Genomic DNA, 23738 nt, shown 5'->3' with positions numbered 1-23738 from the left:
TCTGAGTCGTATTGCTATCTTCTTGCCAAGAAAATGAGTTGGCTCTACATAACTTTACACTTCGTGGGGACTTCTAAATGAGGTGGGGTGGCTTTAGTCTGACTTTATGTATGTTCACAAAAGAACAACTAGATACTAGATACTAGATAATTGATATAGAATATAGTAAGTAATCAAATATATCATGTTAACCAGTTAACCACCTAAACAAGTAAATATCCCTAATAATGATGTATAAGTTTTGCATCCTTTATTAAGTCATTTCATGGATGACTCAATTGTTTCAAAACATGTCGGGTGCCAAAACCCACTGAACATAACAAAGAGCAAAAAGTATTTTTCACCAGAACATCAAAACTGCTTGACTATCCACATCAATTTTTCCGTTGTACTATCCTGACTAATCACACTTTAAGTATAACCCTACTGGTTACTAAGACCCCTAGAGGTTTGATGACCAACACCTCTATGTTTATATTGAAAGTTTTTCAACTGTCACACAACACAAATTATTCTCACCTCGAATTTTTCAGTCGCACTTCCGTCGACCTTCTTCAGGAGTGACGATTTAGTTACTCGAATCACGTGACTTAGAGACACGTGACTCGAGTAACGAATCATAAATGCCTGGCAGACGATATCGGCCCCCGTCCCTGTTGAGTGTCGGTTAACTGAATCGTCACTCCTGAAGAAGGTCGACGGAAGTGCGACTGAAAATTCGAGGTGAGAATAATTTGTGTTGTATGACAGTTGAAAAACTTCAATATGTATTCTATCAACACAGATGAGCTTTCATACCTCTATGTTCAGATGAATTGGAAAAATAATAATAATAATAATCCTAATCATATGGACTTACACATATGTGTTAACAAATTACTGGCAGACTGAGAACTGCCTGTTACCATTGCGTTGCAATCTGTAATGACTGGTTTCTGTAGTGACATAGTCTCAAATAAACAGACTTTTCTCACATCGGATTAAGTTAAACCCTTCCCGCTTCAAGGGCGGTGCCCATCTCTGGCGCATAGGGCGGTGCCCATCGCTGTTTCATTAGCCCTGGGCCACACACAACGCAATCACTACAGCAGGGGGCTAGTCCACTGGTAGTGGTGTGTGTTCAACTTCCATACTCTTTCCCGAATGCTGAGTGCTAAGCAGAGAAAGCAGCATGTACCATTTTTATAGTCCTTGGTATGGCTCGGCCGGGATCGAACTTACGACCTTCCGAATGCAAGGCGAACACTCTACCCACTAGGCCATTGCACCGGCTACCACAGATTTATTTTCCCTGACGATTCGCTGACCGTCTGTCACCTTCCTCAGGGAAATTACAACTGGTGCACATTGTACCGCAGCTGGATGTGTCCTGTGTACAATATGAACCAGTCAGAATTGCCCTGAGGATGTTTACACCCAAACGTCGGTAAAGATAAAGTTGTAGTTGTGCACAGTGTGACATACCAACCTGTTGAAACTATTTCATGGGTGATAAAATCCTATTAGACTGATTTTCTTTTTATATACATGAGAGGGAGACACACGCACACACACACACACACACACACACACACACACACACACACACACACACACACAGAGGGTGAGAGAGGCGCCGGTGAATGACCACAAAATCTGCAAAGTTATCTTTACCGACGATTCGCTGACCGTCTGTCGCCTTACTCAGGGAAATTACGACTGGTGCACATTGCCCTGAGGAAGTTGACACCCAAACGTCGGTAAAGATAAAGTTGTAGTTTTACACAGTGTGACATACCAGCCTGTGGAAACTATTTCATGGGTGATAAAATCCTATTCGACTGATTTTATATTTTTTATATATAAGAATGAGAGAACGATTACAAAGTCTGCAAAGTTATTTTCCCCGACCGTCCGGTGACCGTCTGTTACCTGTCTCGTGGAAATTACGACTGGTGCACATTGTACCGCAGCCATATGTGTCCTGTGTACGATATGAACCGGTCAAAATTGACCTGAAGAAGGTGAGAGACGTCAATAAAAATAAAGTTGTGGTTGTGTACAGCTTAATACCAACCTGTTGAAACTATTATATGGGTGATAGAATCCTATTCGACTGATTTTTTATATACATATATGAGCGCGCGAGAGAGAGAGAGAGAGAGAGAGGGAGAGGTAAACGACCGAAACGTCTGCAAAGTTTCCCCGGCGATTCGCTGACCGTCTGTCACCTTCCTCGGGGAAATTACGACTGGTGCACATTGCACCGCTGCTAGATGTGTCCTGTGTACAATATGAACCAGCCTGAAGAAGGTGAAGGGCGGTCACCTAAAGGTCGGTGAAAATAAAGTTGTGGTAGTGTAAAAAGAAATGACTCTGTTTATTCAGGACTATTTAGTCACACCTTAAGTGAGAGAGAGAAAAGAGAGAGAGAGAGAAAGAGAGAGAGAAAGGGAGAGAGAGAGGGGAGAGATAGAGAGAAAGGGAGAGATAGAGAGGGAGAGATAGAAAGAGAGAGGGGAGAGAGGGAAATAAAGAGAGAGAGAGAGGGAGAGAGAGATAAAGAGAGAGAGAGATGTGTACAATTTGAACCAGTCTGAGGAAGGTGAAGGGCGGTCACCGAAACGTCGGTAAAAATAAAGTTGTAGTTGCGTACTGTGGCATACCAACCTGTTGAAACTACTTCACGGGTGACAGAGTCCTACTAGACTGATATATTGAGTTGAGGTTAGCGACAACAAAGTCTGCAGAGAGGATGGTGACTTGCACATAGTTTCTGGACTCTATCCAACAATATCTTTTGATGAAAACCAATAAAGTATATCAGTGATGTTCAGCTTCATCCGTGTCTGTTGTCATTGTGTTGGAAGCTACAATGACTGGTTTCTATAATGACAGCTGCAGAGTCCTAGATAGAAAGACTAAATGTGCAATACTTAACGCTGTGTACAATATGAACTAGCCAGAAATGCCCTGAAGAAGGTGAAGAACGGTCACTGAAACGTCGGGGAAAATACAGTTGTGGCTGTCTACAGTGACATACTAACCTGTTGAAGCTATTTCACGGGTGACAAAGTCCTATTAGACTGATATTGTATATCATATTGAGCTGAGGTCAATGACCAAAAAGTCTGCAGGGAGTAGGGACCCATTCCAATGGTGGCTTGAACACAGTTTCTGGACTCTCTCCAACAACATCTTTTGATGAAAACCAATAACGTATGTCAGTAATATGCAGTTTCATCCGTGTCTGTTACCATTGTGTTAGAAGCTGCAATGACTGCTGGATTCTATAGTGACAGAGTCCTGAATAAAGATAATTGTCGTTGTGTAAAATGTGAGCCAGTCAAACCTACCATGAGAAAGATTACAGACGGTCACTAAAAATAAATTTGTGGTCGTGTACGGAGAAACACCAACCTGTTGAAACTATTTCACGGGTGACAAAGACCTATTAGACTGATATATTGAGTTTAGGTGAATGACCATAAAGTCTGCGGGGAGAAGTGGCCCATGGTGGCTTGAACACAATGTTGGACTCTAACCAACAATATCCTTTGATGAAAACCTATAAAGTATATCAGTAATGTTCAGCTTCATCCATGTCTGTTACCATTGTGTTAGAAGCTGCAATGGCTGGTTTCTATAATGACAGAGTCCCGAATAAACAGACTGTTGTAGAATACTCTTCGATCTGTACAGTCAGAAACACCCTAAGGAATGTGACAGACGGTCACCGAATTGTCGGTAAAAATAAAGTTGTGTTTGTGTACTGTGACATACCAACCTGTTGAAACTATTTCACGGGTGACAAAGTCCTATTAGACTGATATTGTATAATCATATTGAGCTTAGGTCAATGTACACGAAGTCTGCAGGCAGGAGGGACCCATTCCAATGGTGGCTTGAACACAGTTTCTGGACTCTATCCAACAATATTTCTTGATGAAAACCAATAACGTATGTCAGCAATGTTCAGCTTTATCCATGTCTGTTACCATTGTGTTGAAAGCTGCAATGGCTAGTTTCTATAATGACAGAGTCCTGGATAAAAAGACTCAACGTGCAATACGTGTCGCTGTGCACAATATGAACTGACCAGAATTGCCATGAAGAAGGTGCAGAACGGTCACTGAAACGCCAGGGAAAATACAGTTATCGCTGTGTACAGTGTGACATACGTACCTGTTGAAACTATTTCACGGGTGACAAAGTCCTATAAGACTGATATATCATATCATATTGAGTTGAGGTCAATGTACACGAAGTCTGCAGGCAGGAGGGTTTACTTCCAATGGTGGCTTGAACACAGTTTCTGGACTCTATCCAACAATATCCTTTGATGAAATCCAATAACGTATGTCAGTAATATTCAGCTTTGTCCATGTCTGTTACCATTGTGTTAGAAGCTGCAAAGACTGGTTTCTATAGTGACAGAGTCCTGGATAAAAAGAATCAATATACAATACTTGTCGCTGTGTATAAAATGAACTAGCCAGAATTGATGTGAATAAGGTGAGGGACGTCCACTCAAACGTCGGTAAAAATAAAGTTGTGGTTGCGCACAGTTTTACATACCAACCTGTTTTTTTCACGGGTGACAGAATCCTATACTACTGATTTTCTTTTATAAATCAGCCTCATATATACAGAGAGAGTCGAGGTTAACGACCACAAAGTCTACGCGTAGGATGGGCTTATGTTGGTTGGAACACAATGTCTGCCGACTTTCTCTATGATAATTTTGGTACCTAGGAAGGGCACCATGTTGTCTTGAACTTAATTTTTCATTTACCTGGTTGATGTGGCCAAAGTCAAGAAGTCATCATATTAGAACGGTTTTCTTTAGTTTTAGATCAACCTCAAGGAGTTGAGGTAAACGCTCATGGTTACTGGAACACAATGTTTGGACTCTATCCAACAATATCCTTTGATGAAAACCAATAAAGTATATCAGTAATATGCAGCTCCATCCGTGCAGAAGAGAAGATCGGGCGTGCCAATTTGGAAAGTTGGGCACTTTGGGATATTGATATCAGCCAACATCATGTCCAATATTTCATGCAGCTTAAGCACTAAATATAAGACTTTAATATGTTTCCCAATATGAGCAAATCACTAAGTATAAGGTTTTAATATGTTTCTCAATATGAGAAAATTACTAGATATAAGACTTTAATATGTTTCTCAATATGAGCAAATTTTGGTCAATTCTCAGAGGAGGGCTAGTTCGAGGAGTTGGAAGTCTGCAGACTTTATAGACAAACAATCCCATTCTTGTTAGCACTCCCACACCTCTAGTAACCATATCTATTACTTCTTTTACCTATAAGAAAATATATTTCAGTAACAATAAAAACCGAACATACAGTTTCAGACTATAAACAGACTATAAAATTAGAGGTAGATGATCCAAAAATGATCGAAATTTCTCCGTTTGGTAACCAAAAGCATCATTAGCCGATAATGCTAGAGTAGATGACAATTAACAGATTAGGATAGCAAAAGATTATGGCGTCACAAATCAACCTCACCCTTTGGGATTACCCATGATATTGAATTCAGTAATCCTCTACTAATGCGTATCCTTCTCGTGAAGATTTGTGTTATTAGATACTTATTAACGCATTGATTTGCTACGTATTGTCATTGATTATACTTAGTGTGTTAAAGGTATTTCAAGGACGAGGAGGACTGGTGTAAAAGTTTGTCTCTGTGTGCAGTCGATAGTACCTTTTGCCTTACAGACTGACTAATATGTGTATATTGGCAAAGCAACACATAACTTGTTGATTGCATGCAGTTCTTCACGTGAAAATCGTGCCAAGTACTTCAGAAAGTTTTCAGAGACATACATTGCCATACATTGCATACCCCTCTAACCCAACTTTATAATGAAAATTCCTTGACAAAATGTAACACAGCTACATCCATCTCTGACAAATGTCATTTATGGGTTCCTGGCTTTGAGCATGTACCAACCTTCACCTACTACCAGCTTGCTGACGAAATTTGGACGCAGACCAGCTCAACTTTCGCATCCAAGGTACACGTCTTGTGGCATTGCCCTCAAGTCAGCAACTTACATCAATAGTACAGACAAAAGGTATGACAGAAGAAAGTCTTGTTTACCTTTTTGAATATTTGTACACCTGGGTGAAGTGAGGGAAATCGTGTGACGTGACTTCCGCATCCATCGTACCTGTCTTGTGGCATTGCACTAAAGTTAGTAACTTAAATCAACAGTACAAAACGTATTATTAACAGTACATGCATAATGTAGTATTTTTTTATCTCCCCGAACATTTTTGCAACTGAGTGAAGTAAGGAAGGTCGTGTGAAGTGCCATTCCCAAGGGCCCAACGTCGGGGGCACGGCGGGTATCGAACTCGGGACCTATAGATTCCGAGCCCAACGCTCTACCAGTTACGCCACACAGGATCTCATGTTACAACTAAGCCCGGGAACAATCTTGGAACTGGGCCAGTGGGGAAAAATTGAACACAAATAAACACAAACGGATCGAAAACAATACCACCACGTTGACAGGATAAAAGATTCGCAGGGACCAGAGTTTCTAGAGCATCAGTTCCATCAATTCTCATATAAAAAAGATACTTGCCTTTACGGCTTTAGACCACGGTGTTCCATTTCGATAGGATTTACTTGTGAATCGCCCAAATCCCCGTATTTCTTCACCCGCCCTTGAAGTTACCGGAAGGGATGCAAGGCAAATTAGAAAGAGATTTCTGAAGTTGAACCACACACCTCTGGTCGCATCACAAGTATCCAGCAAAGCCTCGCCCACTGGTTTTCAAAACGCGTTGCGTGCAGATAAATGGTTATAATGATTTGAAATTCAGCTGGAAATAGACGAATTTGTGATGCATATATTGTTATGTCGTCAGAGGTGAGTTGCGTAATATGCCTAGTTATTCTGGGCAAGGTTTGCCATCTTTTAAATCTCTTCTTGGATTTTTCTTCCATATGCTGTATTATACAAACCAAGAATGTATGAGCTCATGAATCACAATAAAAACCAGTTATTAAAGCCCTCAACACTATGGTATATAGTTCTCACTCACACAATTCGTCCATGCCACGTTTACTACATTTGTGGGGGTCGTTCTGGTTAAGGGTTGGTCTGGTTTGTTTTGAATTGGATCGGTGATAGATACGGCAACGCTACTCTTCCTGGATTCCATGAGGATGTTGTATGGCGCAACTGCAGAGTATTTGGACCTGAACTCCGAGAGACTAGTAATCTTGGCTCGAATCATGTCATGGCGCCAATCTTGGGCCCTTAGGAAATGCATTTAACTTGAATCTCCTCACTCCACCCAGGTGTATAAATGGGTACTTCGGTTGGTGAGGTAAATGGCTATGTGTAAAAAGAGAGGATTTGGCTCTGCCTTGCAGTACCGTGCCCCAGACACAGTGGATAACAACCCACTGCCTCTACGGCCTCATAGGGCTATGGGACTACCTGTGCCTTGTTATCACCACAAATGCAGAAATCAACAGGCCTGGGTTAGAATGTCCCGAATTCTCCAGACTTAGATGTGTGTCCTATCAAATTCATGGAGCCTAACCAGTAGGAGGACTGCTAGAAGTGTGATTCAGTCATGTTATACCCCCTTTCCACAAGGACGGCGCACTCGCCACGCTCTCCATGTGACCTAAAATTTGGCAGATCGCCCAATGAAATGTATAAAAAAGAAACGAATCTTTTTACATTTTGTATGTTTTGTTGTCTTCTCAGTCACACTTTTACGTTTTGTATGATATTTTCCAGCGAGAAAACGAAGCTTTTACACATTCTATTCAGGTCGCAGTGGGAGCGCAGCGCGATCGCCGTCTTGCGGAAAGGGGGCCTGAGATTGTGATTCAGTCAGGTTCAGAATTTCACAGACAAAATTCCAATATCCCTGAGATCCAGTGATGAATGGGTAAAGTCTTGCGGGGTGTTTCTCTAGGATTCGGTCTCCCTCACCTCCAGACAGTTTAATCCCCTTCTTCGTGACTTGTTACGTCCGAGACAGGAACTATTCGGGAGAGGATTGACCCGGTGATCTTGTGAGGAAGTGGGTTTAGATGCGGGAATCTTCCCATCAATAAGGCCGTACTGAGATTGATCCGAAGTGTGCGGATGGTGTCGATGAGAAGGAGATGATCGATAGAAGATGGCTACAGATGGTTAACGCTTTGGTAAATTCTACTGTAACTAGTAGTGTTCAACGTTTTCCGGTGTTAAGAGTTGTTTTTATCAGCAGAGAAGTGATAAACAACACTTTCGTAGCACTCAATTCTTTGCTAACAACAACAGTTGGATATCTTCAACATCAATAATACCAGACTGAGATTGATCCGAAGTGTGCGGATGGTGTAGAGATGGGAAGGAGATGATCGATAGAAGATGGCCACAGACGGTTAACGCTTTGGTAAATTCTACTGTAGCAAGTAGCTTTAACTTATGTTATGTTATGTGTTATAGTATGTGTAGAGATGCTTGTCAGCAGGACAGTAATAAACAACGGCCCCGGAACACTCAATCCTTTGTCTAACAAAAAAAGATCTTCAGCATCAATATTGCCAGGTGCATAATAATCCGAAGTGTGCATGATGTAGATGTGGAGGAGATGTTCGACGAAATATTGCTGCAGATGGTTAACGCTTCAATTTGGGTAATTCTTATAATTATATAGTGTAGCCAGTAGCGTTTGAGGTACGGAGACTTCCTGTCTGTCATGCGCGACAGGGTCGTATGGAAGAACTTCATAGCGTCACCAGATAAGGATGAACTGAACTGAACTGATGTGTTAGAGTTGCTTTTCATCACGGCAGTAAAACAACAATACCGTAGCGCTCAATTCTTTGTCTACAACAACAGTTGGATATCTTCAATATCAATAATACCAGACTGAGATTGATCCGAAGTGTGCGGATGTGAAGGAGGTGATCAATAGAAGATGGCCATGTATGGTTAACGCTTTGGCAAATTCTGCTGTTGTCAGTACCGTTCAACGTATGTTATGTGTATATATTTTTAGATGTCAGAACTCACATAATACAAAAATAGGTCAAGGACTGCTCTGCTATTGGAAAGGAACCGAAACTAATGATAAGCCTACTCCATTGCAATACTATATCAAAGAGTTATGTTAGCCCTTATTGTTATGTTAACTGGGTTGTGAAGCCTTACCCTACGATGGCTAGAGATGGTTAACGCTTTGGTAAATTTTACAAATACACAATGTAGCCAGTAGCGTTCAACGTTTGTTTGAACTTGCTTTTAAGCAGAGGGGAGGGTCTTTTTAGCGAATGCCCACAAACGCCCACTCTAGAGAAGTCCGCGCTGCACGAATCTCATTTTTTTTGCTTGGAATATGTCCACGTTGTGCTCCCATGTATTAATCCTGAGTTTCAAGTCAATCCATTGACCCGAAGTGACATAAATCAAAGTTTTCGATTCTCGATGGTCTTTTTAGCGAACGCCCAGCAAAATGTCTTTTTAGCGAATGCCCACTATATCCACAAAAATATCGGCCGTCGCGCAACGACACCTAAATCTACCGCCACAAACATGTTCAAGATGGTGTCCCATTGATGTGTACGGAGTTTCCGTGCTTTACAAGCATTTTAAGTCCCTGTTTTTGGTCAAAATGTACGGCGACGATACTACCATACTTTAACTATAGCAATTCAAAATGGCGGGCACTAGTCATGTGACCTCCTTGCGGGACTGTTCTATAAGTATCGCGGGAGGGACTGTTGTAGCATAGCTTCTCATACAACCATTTTAGAGTGAATTCTGAACAAGATTTTCATTTCATAGTGCTATCATCTGACTGACATTTACAATGTGGTCATTTTTTCTGCGCCATTATTACCCAGGTTTGAGGAACTTAGTGCAAATATGGATATTGATTCACCTCAGTGCCCAATTAATGTACAAAAGGCTCAGACACATTAGTCTTATAAACCTGAATAGGGGCAGGTAACCAGTACTAGAAAAACATAGCTATTTATTATTAACAATACTATTTACATTATAATAATAACTCTTCACCAAACTGGACTTTTCTTATCTTTATTTATCACAGAAACATTGCTACAATGAGGATTTGATTAGATGAGTATCTGTTACAGTGTGTACAAACTTATTTCAAATACAAAAATGTATTTCGTTTCACTTCCTAAATATTTTTAAAGTATTGGAAGAAGTTGACACATAAACAATATTAATTGCATTATTTATGTGCAGTAAAATGTGACCACATGCTATCAATAGCCTAATAAAATGTTGGAACATGGCACAAGCGGGCTCCTCTTCTGAGTACAGAAAGGAAATGTTTTATAACATTTAGTTATGACGTAGAAAATTTAAATTGTAAAATGTACCTTTATTAACATTTACAAACAAATTGTTTTTTTCTCTTCTTAATAAATGACAACAATACAGGTGAGTAAGGTGTGTTTCCTTTTATAACAGGCCAGGTAAGACACCGTACAGGTAAGTAAGGTGTGTTTCCTTTTATAGCAGACCAGGTAAGACACCGTACAGGTGAGTAAGGTGTGTTTCCTTGACTACAGACTAGGTAAGACACCTTACAGGTGAGCAACGTGTATTTCCTTTCATTACAGACCAGGTAAGACACCATACAGGTGAGTAACGTGTAGTTCCTTTGATTACAGACCAGGTAAGACACCGTACAGGTGAGTAAGGTGTGTTTCCTTGACTACAGACTAGGTAAGACACCGTACAGGTGAGTAACGTGTATTTCCTTTGATTACAGACCAGGTAAGACACCGTACAGGTGAGTAAGGTGTGTTTCCTTGACTACAGGCCAGGTAAGACACCATACAGGTAAGTAAGGTGTGTTTCCTTTTATAACAGACCAGGTAAGACACCGTACAGGTGAGTAACGTGTATTTCCTTTGATTACAGACCAGGTAAGACACCATACAGGTGAGTAACGTGTAGTTCCTTTGATTACAGACCAGGTAAGACACCGTACAGGTGAGTAACGTGTGTTTCCTTGACTACAGACTAGGTAAGACACCGTACAGGTGAGTAAGGTGTGTTTCCTTTTATAACAGACTAGGTAAGACACCGTACAGGTGAGTAACGTGTATTTCCTTTCAGTACAGACCAGGTAAGACACCGTACAGGTGAGTAAGGTGTGTTTCCTTTTATAACAGACTAGGTAAGACACCGTACAGGTAAGTAACGTGTATTTCCTTTGATAACAGGCCAGGTAAGACACCACACTGGTAAGTAAGGTATGTTTCTTTTTATAACAGACCAGGTATGACACCGTGCATGTGAGTAACGTGTATTTCCTTTGATTACAGACCAGGTAAGACACCATACAGGTGAGTAACGTGTATTTCCTTTCATTACAGACCAGGTAAGACACCGCACAGGTGAGTAAGGTGTGTTTCCTTTGTCTATAGACCAGATAGGGTATTACACAGGTGAGTAAGGCGTCTTTCCTTTGCCTATATACCATATAGGCCATTATACAGGTGAGTAAGGCGTCTTTCCTTTGCCTATAGACCAGGTAGGGTATCATGCAGGTGAGTTAAGCAACTTTCCTTTGCCTGTAGACCAGATAGGGTATTATACAGGTAAGTTAGGTGTCTTTCCCTTGCCTATATACCAGATAGGCCATTATACAGGTGAATAAGGTGTCTTTCCTTTGCCTATATACCAGATAGGCCATTATACAGGTGAATAAGGTGTCTTTCCTTTGCCTATAGACCAGATAGGCCATTAAACAGGTGAGTAAGGTGTCTTTCCTTTGCCTATAGACCAGATAGACCATTATACAGGTAAGTAAGATGTCTTTACTTTGCCTATAGACCAGACAGGGTATTATACAGGTGAGTAAAGCAACTTTCCTTTGCCTATATACTACCATATAGGCCATTATACAGGTGAGTAAAGCGTCTTTCCTTTGCCTATAGACCAGATAGGTATTAAACAGGTGAGTAAAGCAACTTACTTACCTGAATAATGCCCTATCTGGTCTATAGGCAAAGGAAAGACGCCTTACTCATCTGTGCGGTGTCTTACCTGGTCTGTAATCAAAGGAAATACACGTTACTCACCTGTACGGTGCCTTACCTGGTCTGCTATAAAAGGAAACGTACCTTACTTACCTGTACGGTGTCTTACCTGGCCTGTTATAAAAGGAAACACACCTTACTCACCTGTATTGTTGTCATTTATTAAGAAGAGAAAAAAACAATTTGTTTGTAAATGTTAATAAAGGTATATTTTACAATTGAAATTTTCTACGTCATAACTAAATGTTATAAAATATTTCCTTTCTGTACTCAGAAGAGGAGCCCGCTTGTGCCATGTTCCAACATTTTATTAGGCTATTGATAGCATGTGGTCACATTTTACTGCACATAAATAATGCAATTAATATTGTTTATGTGTCAACTTCTTCCAATACTTTAAAAATATTTAGGAAGTGAAACGAAATACATTTTTGTATTTGAAATAAGTTTGTACACACTGTAACAGATACTCATCTAATCAAATCCTCATTGTAACAATGTTTCTGTGATAAATAAAGACAAGAAAAGTCCAGTTTGGTCAAGAGTTATTATTATAATGTAAATAGTATTGTTAATAATAAATAGCTATGTTTTTCTAGTATTGGTTACCTGCCCCTATTCAGGTTTATAAGACTAATGTGTCTGAGCCTTTTGTACATTAATTGGGCACTGAGGTGAATCAATATCCAAATTTGCACTAAGTTCCTCAAACCTGGGTAATAATGGCGCAGAAAAAATGACCACATTGTAAATATCAGTCAGATGATAGCACTATTAAATGAAAATCTTGTTCAGAATTCACTCTAAAATGGTTGTATGAGAAGCTATGCTACAACAGTCCCTCCCGCGATACTTATAGAACAGTCCCGCAAGGAGGTCACATGACTAGTGCCCGCCATTTTGAATTGCTATAGTTAAAGTATGGTAGTATCGTCGCCGTACATTTTGACCAAAAACAGGGACTTAAAATGCTTGTAAAGCACGGAAACTCCGTACACATCAATGGGACACCATCTTGAACATGTTTGTGGCGGTAGGTTTAGGTGTCGTTGCGCGACGGTCGATATTTTTGTGGATATAGTGGGCATTCGCTAAAAAGACATTTTGCTGGGCGTTCGCTAAAAAGACCATCGAGAATCGAAAACTTTGATTTATGTCACTTCGGGTCAATGGATTGACTTGAAACTCAGGATTAATACATGGGAGCACAACGTGGACATATTCCAAGCAAAAAAAATGAGATTCGTGCAGCGCGGACTTCTCTAGAGTGGGCGTTTGTGGGCATTCGCTAAAAAGACCATGCGTAAGCGGAGCAGTAATAAACAACGCTACTGTAGCGCTCAATTTTTGTCTAACAGAAACAGAGGGATATCTCTAACATCAACCTTGCCAGATGGGGATTGATCCGAAGTGTGCGAATGCTGTAGATGTGAAGCAGATAATCGATAGAAGATGGCTACAGATGGTTAACGCTTTGGTAAATTCTAATACATACTGTAGGCAGTTGCGTTCAATCCAAAAACAATATACATACGCAGTATGTGTGTGTGTGTGTGTGTTTGTGCACATATATACGCGCTCGCGTATGTGTGTTTGCCTGTGTGTGTGTCTGCATGTTTCTCTCTCTCTCTGTGTGAGTGTTTGTGTGTGTGTGTGTGCGTGTGTGTGATTTAATTGTACAGCAAACAGTCGACTTGCAATTTCTCACTTTCATACCTAGAGAAGCTATAAAACCGTTTATTACTTACAGTGAAGATTGTAAATACTTGCGTTCGTATCGATTCACCTGTCTCGCCTAGCAGCCGTCAGGCAGCCCCTGTCAAAGTTGCCTTGATTTACGACCAAATTATCGTCCCGCAGAAAGCAACAAAATTGAACGTCTTGGGCAATTAATCCGCTACATCATATGCGCTTAATGAGCCAACAAAACTCTCATGGAATTTTCATTAAAATCAATAGTTTCTTTTGTATTCAACGCATTGTCTATCCGCGAGATTATATTAGATTAATGAGCCAATAAAATACTATGGAGCAATTTTCATTAAAGGCAATAGCTTTGGGCATGCACGCATACACTTATATATTTAGCGCATTGATTAACAGTTCTCATTACTGTAGTTTATTTGTTCAATCAGTTATGTAACAATAGGAGAGCAATTCTGAAGCAATTGTAATTTAAGACAATAGCTCTAGGCATGCACGCATACACTTTTATATTTAACGCATTGATTAACAATTCTTATTACTATAATTCTGTACAATTAGTTTTGTAACAATCGGAAAGCAATTATGAAGCAATTGTAATTAAACACAATAGCTTTAGGCATGCACGCATACACTGATATACTATTTAACGCATTGATTATTAGTTCTTAATACTGTAGTTTATTCGTTCAATCAGTTTTGTAACAATTGGAAAGCAATTCTGAAGCAATTGTAATTAAAGATAATAGCTTTAGGCACGCACACCTAGACATATATAATGACAATGACAATGACAATGACAATGAAGTTTATTGCATATTCATGCCCCATTGGGGCTAAATGCAGTCAGTTTGGTACATAGTAAGTAATACATATATATTACAGTTTACATGTTTCTTCTCTCTTCTTAAAACATGCGTGGACGAGCTTACAGTATATCGTAGTTAGATGATGACATAAGGTATTTGAACAGATTTTCCTTCGTCAGGTGCGCATATTTTTTATCTATATGTGTATCATTAGCGAATGCATTTCGCAGATCTTTGTACAGCGAACACTCTAGGACAAAGTGTACTTTCGTTTTCTACATACATGAAACTCTTATCGCAAAATATACATAGTCTATCATCAGGAGGAGTTCGGTTATATCTACCAGCTTCAATTTCCAGTGGATGATCGCTTATCCTTAGTTTGGTCATGGCCCGGCGATATCTAAAATTTGATATATCAAGATATTTTTCTCTTCCATACGAATGCTTAAATTTTCTGTAAGTTCTTAACTTATTTCCTTGGTTTTCCTTCGTGCCAGGAGAGTTAAGATCTGAGAAGAAGTTTTGAATAAAGTTGTCTTTTAGTCTTTGTTTTACTTCGGACTGGGCAAATGAAGTGTTGCGATCACTGTTAATCAATAGGTAGGCAAAACCTGACTCCTCCAGGATTTTACTAACATTGGATAACCAGCATGGTATGTTACGTTTGTGTAAGTCCTGTTGTACACGGAGAGCTTCAAATTGAAGGCTACTTATATTTACTGCATTGATTAACAATTCTGATAACTGTTGTTCATTTGTTTGATTTGTTTTGCAACAATCTAAAAGAAGAATAACGATGGCGCAACGTACATTATTGGTAATGATATCACATTACATGCATTAGGCATAGGTTTTTATGTTTTGTTTCCCCTTTTTTCGTTACTGTATCCCATACATATTATCATTTTTTTATTATTGTTGTTTTCTTACTTTATTTGCAATTAGCCTTCGGGTATGAATTTGCATTGAAATTATTGTTATTATTTTTTACTTTCACAAACTACTTACTGATTCGTTTAGTCTGATTTGTGTTTCTATTTTTTTCAGACGATAACGTACCGTTGGTGATATAATCAATGGAAGAAGAGACGGTCTCACTTATTGTAGAGGATGAAGAAATACTTGTTGACAAACAAGCATTGATGAATCACAGCCAGTACTTCCGCGCCATGTTCTCTTCGGGCATGCGCGAAGCTACCCAGGATTCCGTGGTGCTACATGACGTCACGGTCAACGTCATCAGAGAATTGCTCGACTTCTTTCGAACAGGTCAGCTGACACTTGACCAGTCAACGACGCAGGAAATCCTGACGACTGCAATTTTCCTACAAATGGATGACGTCATCAACCATGCCAAGGTCAGTCTTACAGTTGAAAACGCCTCTGAAATGTTTGCTGTGGCCGAATTACACTTTCTACGTGACCTTGAAAAAGCCACTTTTCAATATCTCAGTAGAAACTATCTGCAGCTGTTACAGTCTGAAACGTACGACAGGCTGACAGAAGAACAGCAAGAATCTGTTCTGTCCCTCAGATTTGGCGGGAAGGACACGATATGTACAATCGGATCGTACAACAAAGACGTCCATCTGACAGAAGACACCCCTCGAATCATGCACCTGTTGGACGAGAAAAATGGCGACTGGACGCCATATTGTGACGTCCCATCATCTTTTTCGACTAACGCATGCGGGGTGGCCGTTTTACACAACTATCTGTTCCTCACCGGCGGTTTTACGTCATTCAAAAGCGACCAGATGCAGAAAGCGTCCTTGTGTTTCGACGTGCTAACGAACAAGTGGACACCGTTCCCACCAATGATAGAACTGCGAGCTAACTTCGCCTTTGTAGGACTTGGAAACACTCTCTACGCTATTGGCGGCAATAAACTGCACGGATCTTCTGGGACTGAGACTAAAGCCATAAACTCGGTAGAAGCCTACGATCTACGCAAAGGGTCGTGGAAAAAACTTGAACCTCTACCTACCGATATGATACGACCATGTGTAGCAGTTTGTATGGAGAAGATATACATAACGCTATCATTTGATAATGGCGAAAAACTCTACTCGCTGTTACAATGTACTGGACAGTGGAGGCGAGTAAGCACTGTTAGGAAAAGTCGCTTTGTCTTTAGCATGGCAGCCGTTGACGATACACTCTACCTGATTGGTGGGCGACCTGGAGATTTTACATGCTACAACGTAACCACCGGCCAATGGTCGACCTTGTTTAAAACGTATTCGGAGCAGTACTTAGATGATTGTGTGGCTCTTGGTGATACAGTGTTTATGGTGAGTTCGAACGCAACGCAGTGCTACAATGTAAAGTCGCGACTATGGGATTGTTACAGGATCCCTGGGTCTCCTAGCAACGGATACATGAGAACAAGGCTCATCAACATATCTCAACGAAATCTAGAAGTGGACGATGAGCAATGCTCTTAGGTATCATCAGATCACTGTGAAATGAGATTATGTTGATCATCATCATCATCATAATCACGAGAAGCATCCTTGTAATTGTCCCTTCCATTTACAGACGTAAATCTAAACTCACTATCTTAGCAAAACATCATTATTCTATCAATGTTGATAAAAAGAGTAGCATCGCAGTGTTACAATTTTAAGTCGCGACTGTGGGATTGTTACAGAATCCTTGAGTCCCCCACCAATGGAACAAGGATCATCAATATTCCTCCACAAACTGTTGGAAGTCTAGAAGTAGACAAGGAGTAGCTAGTCTTAGCTCACACTAATTCAATTGATTGGTTCTCGGAATCACTGGCTCCTATTTCTCCGAAACCGACATTGAAAGTCTTTATTGGCTTTTTGGAAGTTGAAAAATAATTATTCATCGTGTTCTGCATTATCCCTATTTTTACTCCACGTTTTAGGGCGTTGTTTTTGCCCTGCTCCTCCATTTTTTGGCGACGCCTCAGGGGCGGAGGCATTTTCTACAGTATTACGATCGCTTTGAAAGAATTTTGAAAATTCCACGAATGCATTCCCTTGGGAATTGATTTTTGGCTAAACCGCAGGGGTGTCGTCCATACAGTGGTCATTGGAGACTATTCTAGCTGTTATTTTTCTTTGTTGAGGCATTCTTTGTTTTCAGGATTAATGATTTAAGGGAACGGTCTTTTCACATAGGCGGGAATGACTGCGCTCCTTGCATATCATAAGCCGTACACACAGATTATTACGATGTTTCGCATGCTTTATGAATTTGCAATGGCAACCAATATATCCCAGCTTTTTGCCGTATGTCTTCTATAAGCCTGTGCTTTTTACAATATGGAATGAAATGCTGTCAAGTGGTTATCGTTCGGAGTCATAGAGAGCCTGATTTTGAGTGATAGAAAAATAAGATGTTTTAAAGAAGACCACACCAATATAGCACAACTTTTGCCAATATCTTCTGAGCTTTGCTTTTACAAGGTGGGATAATATGCTTCACCAGGTCAAAAAATAATGAAGACCAATGTGTCACAGATTTTTGTCGATATCTTTTTATGAAATATGAAATGTTGTGCTTTCAGGTGGTTGTCGTTTGGAATTGAAGCTGGTGTGTTACGCCGAAGGACTGTTATACCAGGTTATACCGGCTATATAGATACAGGTTACGTAAAGCCTGATTTTGAAAAGTTAATAAGTCACATGTTTCAAACAAGCCATGAAACCAATGGGTTTCAAGTTGTTTAGATTCTGCTTTGAAGACTAGTATAGCTAGAATAAAGGAAGGACGCAGAGACAAGGTTTTCCGTACACTGGGCACGGGGAGACTGTTAAGATGGTTTGACGTTACTATATACTAGTAATGCTGGCCTCGCTAACTTCGTTCTTAGCTGCGGATCTCTCTTTCTCTTCTGAATTATACTCTCTGACTCTCTGTCATACAAATACATTATATCTCGTGGTCACATTTTGGCGTATCAAACAGACAGGTCTTGTCACACCACAAAACAACGGTTATTTCATCTACGGTCCATTCATATACATATAAAATCAACTACTACAATGTATACACTAAAATACATATTCGTGATATAAACAGTCAATCAATCAGTCAATCCGTGAATTCTATAACTGGTGCCATGTCAGGTTATCTATACATGTACAAGTATGATCGCAATCTATCGGCTGTACGTCTTGGCTCTGCTACTGGCCTCTACTTCCCTCATGTTGCCCTCCTTCTGTAGATGGCGCTGTTCTGGATGTTGTGTGGCTCCCCTCTGTTCAGAATTTTCAAGCCACACAAATGTATATTCTGGCTCCTCCCAGCGATGGCCACTTCTGCATATTCTTATGTTGGTTTTCTTCATTAGTACATACACCTCCGGTTTGATTAGGTCCGTCGTCGCTGTGGTAAACTTATGTACGGTTCTTTGTTGTACATATAAAATCCACTACTATAATATATACACATTATATATACATATTCATGGTATAAATCAGCCAAAACCAGCCCGTGAATTGTCTAACTAGTTTTAGGTTTTCTGTGGTTGTGGCAGTGCAATCGATTTGCTGCTCCATATCTGCTATACTGTTCTGGCATTCCTTAGGCCCTCTCGTTGTCTTCCTTCTGTGGACGGTGCGGTTCTGGGTGATGTGTAGCTCCTTCCCGACTTTATAAGGTGCACAGACGTCTATTCCGGCTCCTCCTCAAGCGATACTGCTCGTCTCAGCGACTTGCAGTGGAAGGACTCGACTGACTTTGTGACGGAACTGTTTCGTCCTGATGGACACAGGTACGGGTGTCAGGTACATCTCGTCGTTGTCGCTCTTGTCCTGTATGGTTAGTCTGTTGGGATCGAGAGAGAACACAAAAATGACATCGCCCGTTTCATATACAAAACGAATATACTGATACTGATACTTTGGTTTATTCCAAAGTCACCCATAACTTTGTCATCGTCGTTGTACGTTTATTTGGGTGCTCGTCACAGCTATTAAAGATATGTTGTAGGAGCTGATGTTGAGATATCACAAATAAAGAAAGATGAGTCAAGTGTGTGGCGTGGCGGTGTTGTGGAGTCCAAGTGAACATCGTCATCATTGCTCTTGTTAAGTATGGTCGGCCTGTAAATGGATCGAGGGAGAACACACACACACACACACGCACGCAATGTTATAAACCATAACAATATACATGACAGGACTGTTGAGTGGACATCGCAGAAGTCTTAGACAAGGACGCATGCCTTTTTTCCGTTAAGCGTTACGAGCCATTTTAATTCACCGTTAATCGTTACCGACCCGCTCTAATTCAACGTTAATCGTTATCGGTATATTCTTCGTGAAGCGTTATTGGTCGTTTTAATTCAACGTTAATCGTTATTTGTTATCCCGATTTCACCATTAAGCGTTACCAAGAAATACTTCGTAATCAGGTTATACTATACACACGAAGTCAAATGCCAGATAGAACCCCTGAAAATGCAGGGAAATGGCGTTTCAAAGGGTCCAGATTTCAAAATTTCTCCGAGCCTCCCGGCCTTCGGCTCTGAACATGGTAAAACATGTTGCGGAAGCATCGCCCTCAAAACTTTATCCCTCAATAGTCATGCAGATTTCAGTGTCAAACATAGCTTACTTTCGCGGGGCAAAAAGCCAACTCGCGATTGAAGCAATTGAAAAAAAGGTTAACAAAACAAGCCTTCAATTGGGAACAATTTGAAGAGAATGGCTCAGAAAAATACCATCTGAAACGAAATAGTTAGGGTTTTTCTGCCACAGCTTTGCGTGGTACCATCTGTGAACGGATGGGGTAGCGTCGACGAGGGGGCGGAAATCATGGATGCGTGAGTGGAAGTCCGGCATGTTACAGGGGGATTTGAATCGCCAGATTGGTTCAGCTAGAATCACCTGTCGAACTGAATGGATTTCAGAGATTTTGCGTGCCAAGGCTACTAGATCATGAGCTATGGTTTCCGGAGCCCACTGGCGTCTACAGATATCGTTGTGCCCTAGCTCTACGTACACAATGTGAGGACTGGTTTGCTGCAGAACCGGGAGCACACTAGCGTAATATTTTGGGATGGTGCAGCCCGGCACGCCATGAAACTAAATGTCTACGTTAGATACCCAAAAATAAGGACAAATTGCTTGTCTTGTGGCTGTCGTAGTACGACGCCGAACAAATGACTTCAGTCGGGATACAAAAGAGTGTCCGGTAATGGCAATGTTCATAGTTGAAGTATCCATGAAAGGACAAGTTTGTAACAAGATACAACAATATGGCAGCTCACCGTGGAGTTGAGTTCGGTCACTGAATAAAGGTTCGGCTAGTTGATCGGTGTTGACCGGATGTTCTCCTCTCTAAGCTGAAGACGGGTCAAGAAGGGTCAGGAAGTCTACAGTCTGGGAGTACGTTGTCAAAGCACTGTCCAAGCAATGCCGCCGGGTATGTACGAACAAGTTCGGAGGAAATCCGGCTTGAGACCGCGAAAGTTGTGTCCTATGTTGGGGGCCTCGCAAGGGCTCTGTAGGGAGACACCGGAACGGGGACGTGATTGACCGGTACCGAAGAATGATCCGACGGAGACCTGGCTGACTGGCTCCGGGGACAGGCCGACGTTTATGGGATCTTAGCGCGCTGGCTCCGCTGAACGGGAAGCGGTTTCCGCCGACGGGGCGTATACGTGGTGGCTTGGCCAGCAAGATGAAACTAGGGACAAGCGTGTTCAAATCGTCCGACAAGGTTAGAGGAAAGACTTCAGCGAAAACTCGAGAAATTTCAGAGCGAAAAGTCTGCGATGCATTATAACGCCACGAGATGCGCTGCTGTAATGACCGTGGCACCTTGCCGTGCCAGCGGTCGGGCCACATACGGAGTTCTGTCGGTAATAAACAAAGGGTTGTTTTTGGCATTGATTAGCACGGCGACATTTCGACTCAGATCAATTAGGGATGTCACCGATTACTAAGAAATGCCGACATCACCAAGACAATGACGCCGACCCCATGTGGCCATGGTCTGGCTAACATCGTTACCCGAACTGAGATGAATTATGCAGATGGACTGATTACAAAGGGGCGCCGCATTGAGTAAAACTTTTGTCACTTAGATCGGCTCTCATTCATTCCTTCCAAAACATTGTATTCGCGCTGATGTCATCCACAATAGCTACTTACTGTGGCCTAATACTAGGTGAGGTGAAAGGGTCAACACAATATTCGATAAGAAATTTGCCAAAAGAATTAATAAATCTCTCAAACAAGATCTTCAACAGCTCCTCAAAAATAATGGTAATGTTACGGTCCCATTTCCAAACGGGAACCGACCAGGCAACTTTCGCTCCTCTAAGCTGGGGGTAGTTTTACGGTTACAGTTCCAACCCGGGGTCCGATTGGGCAGCTCTCGTGAACAAATTAGAAGTATGTAGAGGGCCTAAAACACACAAAATGCAAAGAAAATAAGTAGTGGCCATAATTTGTGAACTGATAAACGACCATAAACAGCTTTACTTTTTAATTTGGATGTCTATCCTTCATAAATGTAGCTTTTTTTTTTATTCCGGTAACTTCCGGTTTGGAAATGTGACCGTAGCATAATGATAAGACATTCATGATCATTCTTAGGTAGCCTTATTAGCAAGTTCACAGGTACCAGTTTTGTTGATGCCAAAATGCCTAAGAAAAAGGCGAACACGTTCAAAAAATATGTCCAGTCTATTTTTTTTTTACTTTGCCGGACACTGGAAGAAGAGACTGAGACAGATAAGATAAAAGGCGTATAGAGTATTTGTACCAGATGTTTATGTTACTAGGTAACTAGGCTATTTTTGGAATAGAACACGTGACTACACCATATATGGAAGTTCATTTGAATGTAGCATTGACCAATGACTGGGGAGAACAGCTATGAGTAATTGGTAGAGCGCCAAGTTTGAACTGCCCAAGACGCTGCCAATGCTCTGAGAGCTACTCTTGTATGTAGTAGTATGATGTATGAAATATGATGTAGTATAGCGCATGCTTCCGTCTGTAATTACCCTATCTGTGGAGTAAGACATGGTTAGGCTTATGTACACAATTGTGCATACTTGGATAGTATAGACTGCATAGTACATGTAACATATGTGTCATCCAGGCCTCCTTTCCAAGGGTGTACCATCTGGCATCCATTTGGTATGCGGAAGCGTGACCTGAAAACTACGAGGCTCAGAACTATATTAACCATATTTTTCTCTGTACTAATAATACTATGTACAAACATACTGTTGAAGATGATCTACACTTTTTATTATCATGTCCCTCGTTTATATTGAGGAAAGACAGAAGATTATATATATTGTGCATCCTATAATCCGTTTTCTTATGGACCGAACCAGTCAGATAATGTCACATAGTCCTTATTAATCTTTAATTCTTTGGAATTCTACAGTATTGTTATGGTTATCTTCTTTATGAGAAATCAGGAGAAACCAGACTGATGCGTTTGGCAGAAGAAAAGCGGATCCTGTGAAAAGAACACCTGAGTCAGCTTACAGATGTGCCCTATGTGGCAGAGAATGTAATGCTCGTATAGGACTGTTTAGCCACAGTCGACGCTGTAGGGCTGATATCAATTAGGATTTTGCCATGGTCAATATTGACCGAATGAGGCCATATAAAGATTGAAGCCGTCAGTTGCAGTAGCAATTTAAGTCCTTAATTTTTAATGCTTTAAATCTCTCTATCATTGTTATGGCAAGTTCTTGATACAAGTCTTGAAGTTCTTGTTTGCACGTGTTGCGAGTATGACGAGACAAAAATAGCCTGTGTCAGCAACCTCCTCCTGTGCCTCGGGTTTCACGTGAGACTCATCAAAGCCTCCTCGTAGATCACTGTTCAAAGCCGTTGGACATGCGGTAGGATGTTACATCTCCACTCTAAACATGCCCTGTGAGACATCCCGCTACACCCGATGCCCTAGCGCCAAGCAGTAGGATTGAAATAACAACTAAGAAAGACACGCCTTTTCGTGATTGCTATTTCCTGTCTGCAAACCGTCTTAATAGATAGGAGGATTGTTGCACCTTGCCTAAAGCATGTATCTCACAGATGTTGGAAAGGAACACATCACTAAAGAAGATACCATAAACTGGCCGCGATGTCCTTATATGTTTTTCTTACATGTCAGAGAAAGTAATGATCTCCTCTAGACATTTCGTGGATAAATAATGGT

At 41.0% G+C, this 23738-nt stretch overlaps 1 protein-coding gene across 1 annotated transcript in view; it reads left to right on the top strand.

Annotated features, from left to right (window-relative positions):
* The window catches only part of LOC118404039 (kelch-like protein 22), a 151030-nt gene extending 133932 nt beyond the window's left edge, over positions 1–17098 (top strand). The window contains exon 3 of the mRNA XM_035802982.1: positions 15615–17098. Coding sequence (XP_035658875.1) covers positions 15644–17014 — 1371 coding nt within the window. The 5' untranslated portion in view covers positions 15615–15643 and the 3' untranslated portion in view covers positions 17015–17098. The remainder of the gene's footprint in view (positions 1–15614) is intronic.
* The last annotated feature ends 6640 nt before the right edge of the window (positions 17099–23738 follow it).

This window comes from Branchiostoma floridae, chromosome 17, assembly GCF_000003815.2.
Source record: "Branchiostoma floridae strain S238N-H82 chromosome 17, Bfl_VNyyK, whole genome shotgun sequence".
Taxonomy (NCBI): Eukaryota; Metazoa; Chordata; class Leptocardii; order Amphioxiformes; family Branchiostomatidae; genus Branchiostoma; species Branchiostoma floridae.
Note: the sequence above shows the minus strand (reverse complement) of the source record. Positions and strands in the feature narration are given on the sequence as shown.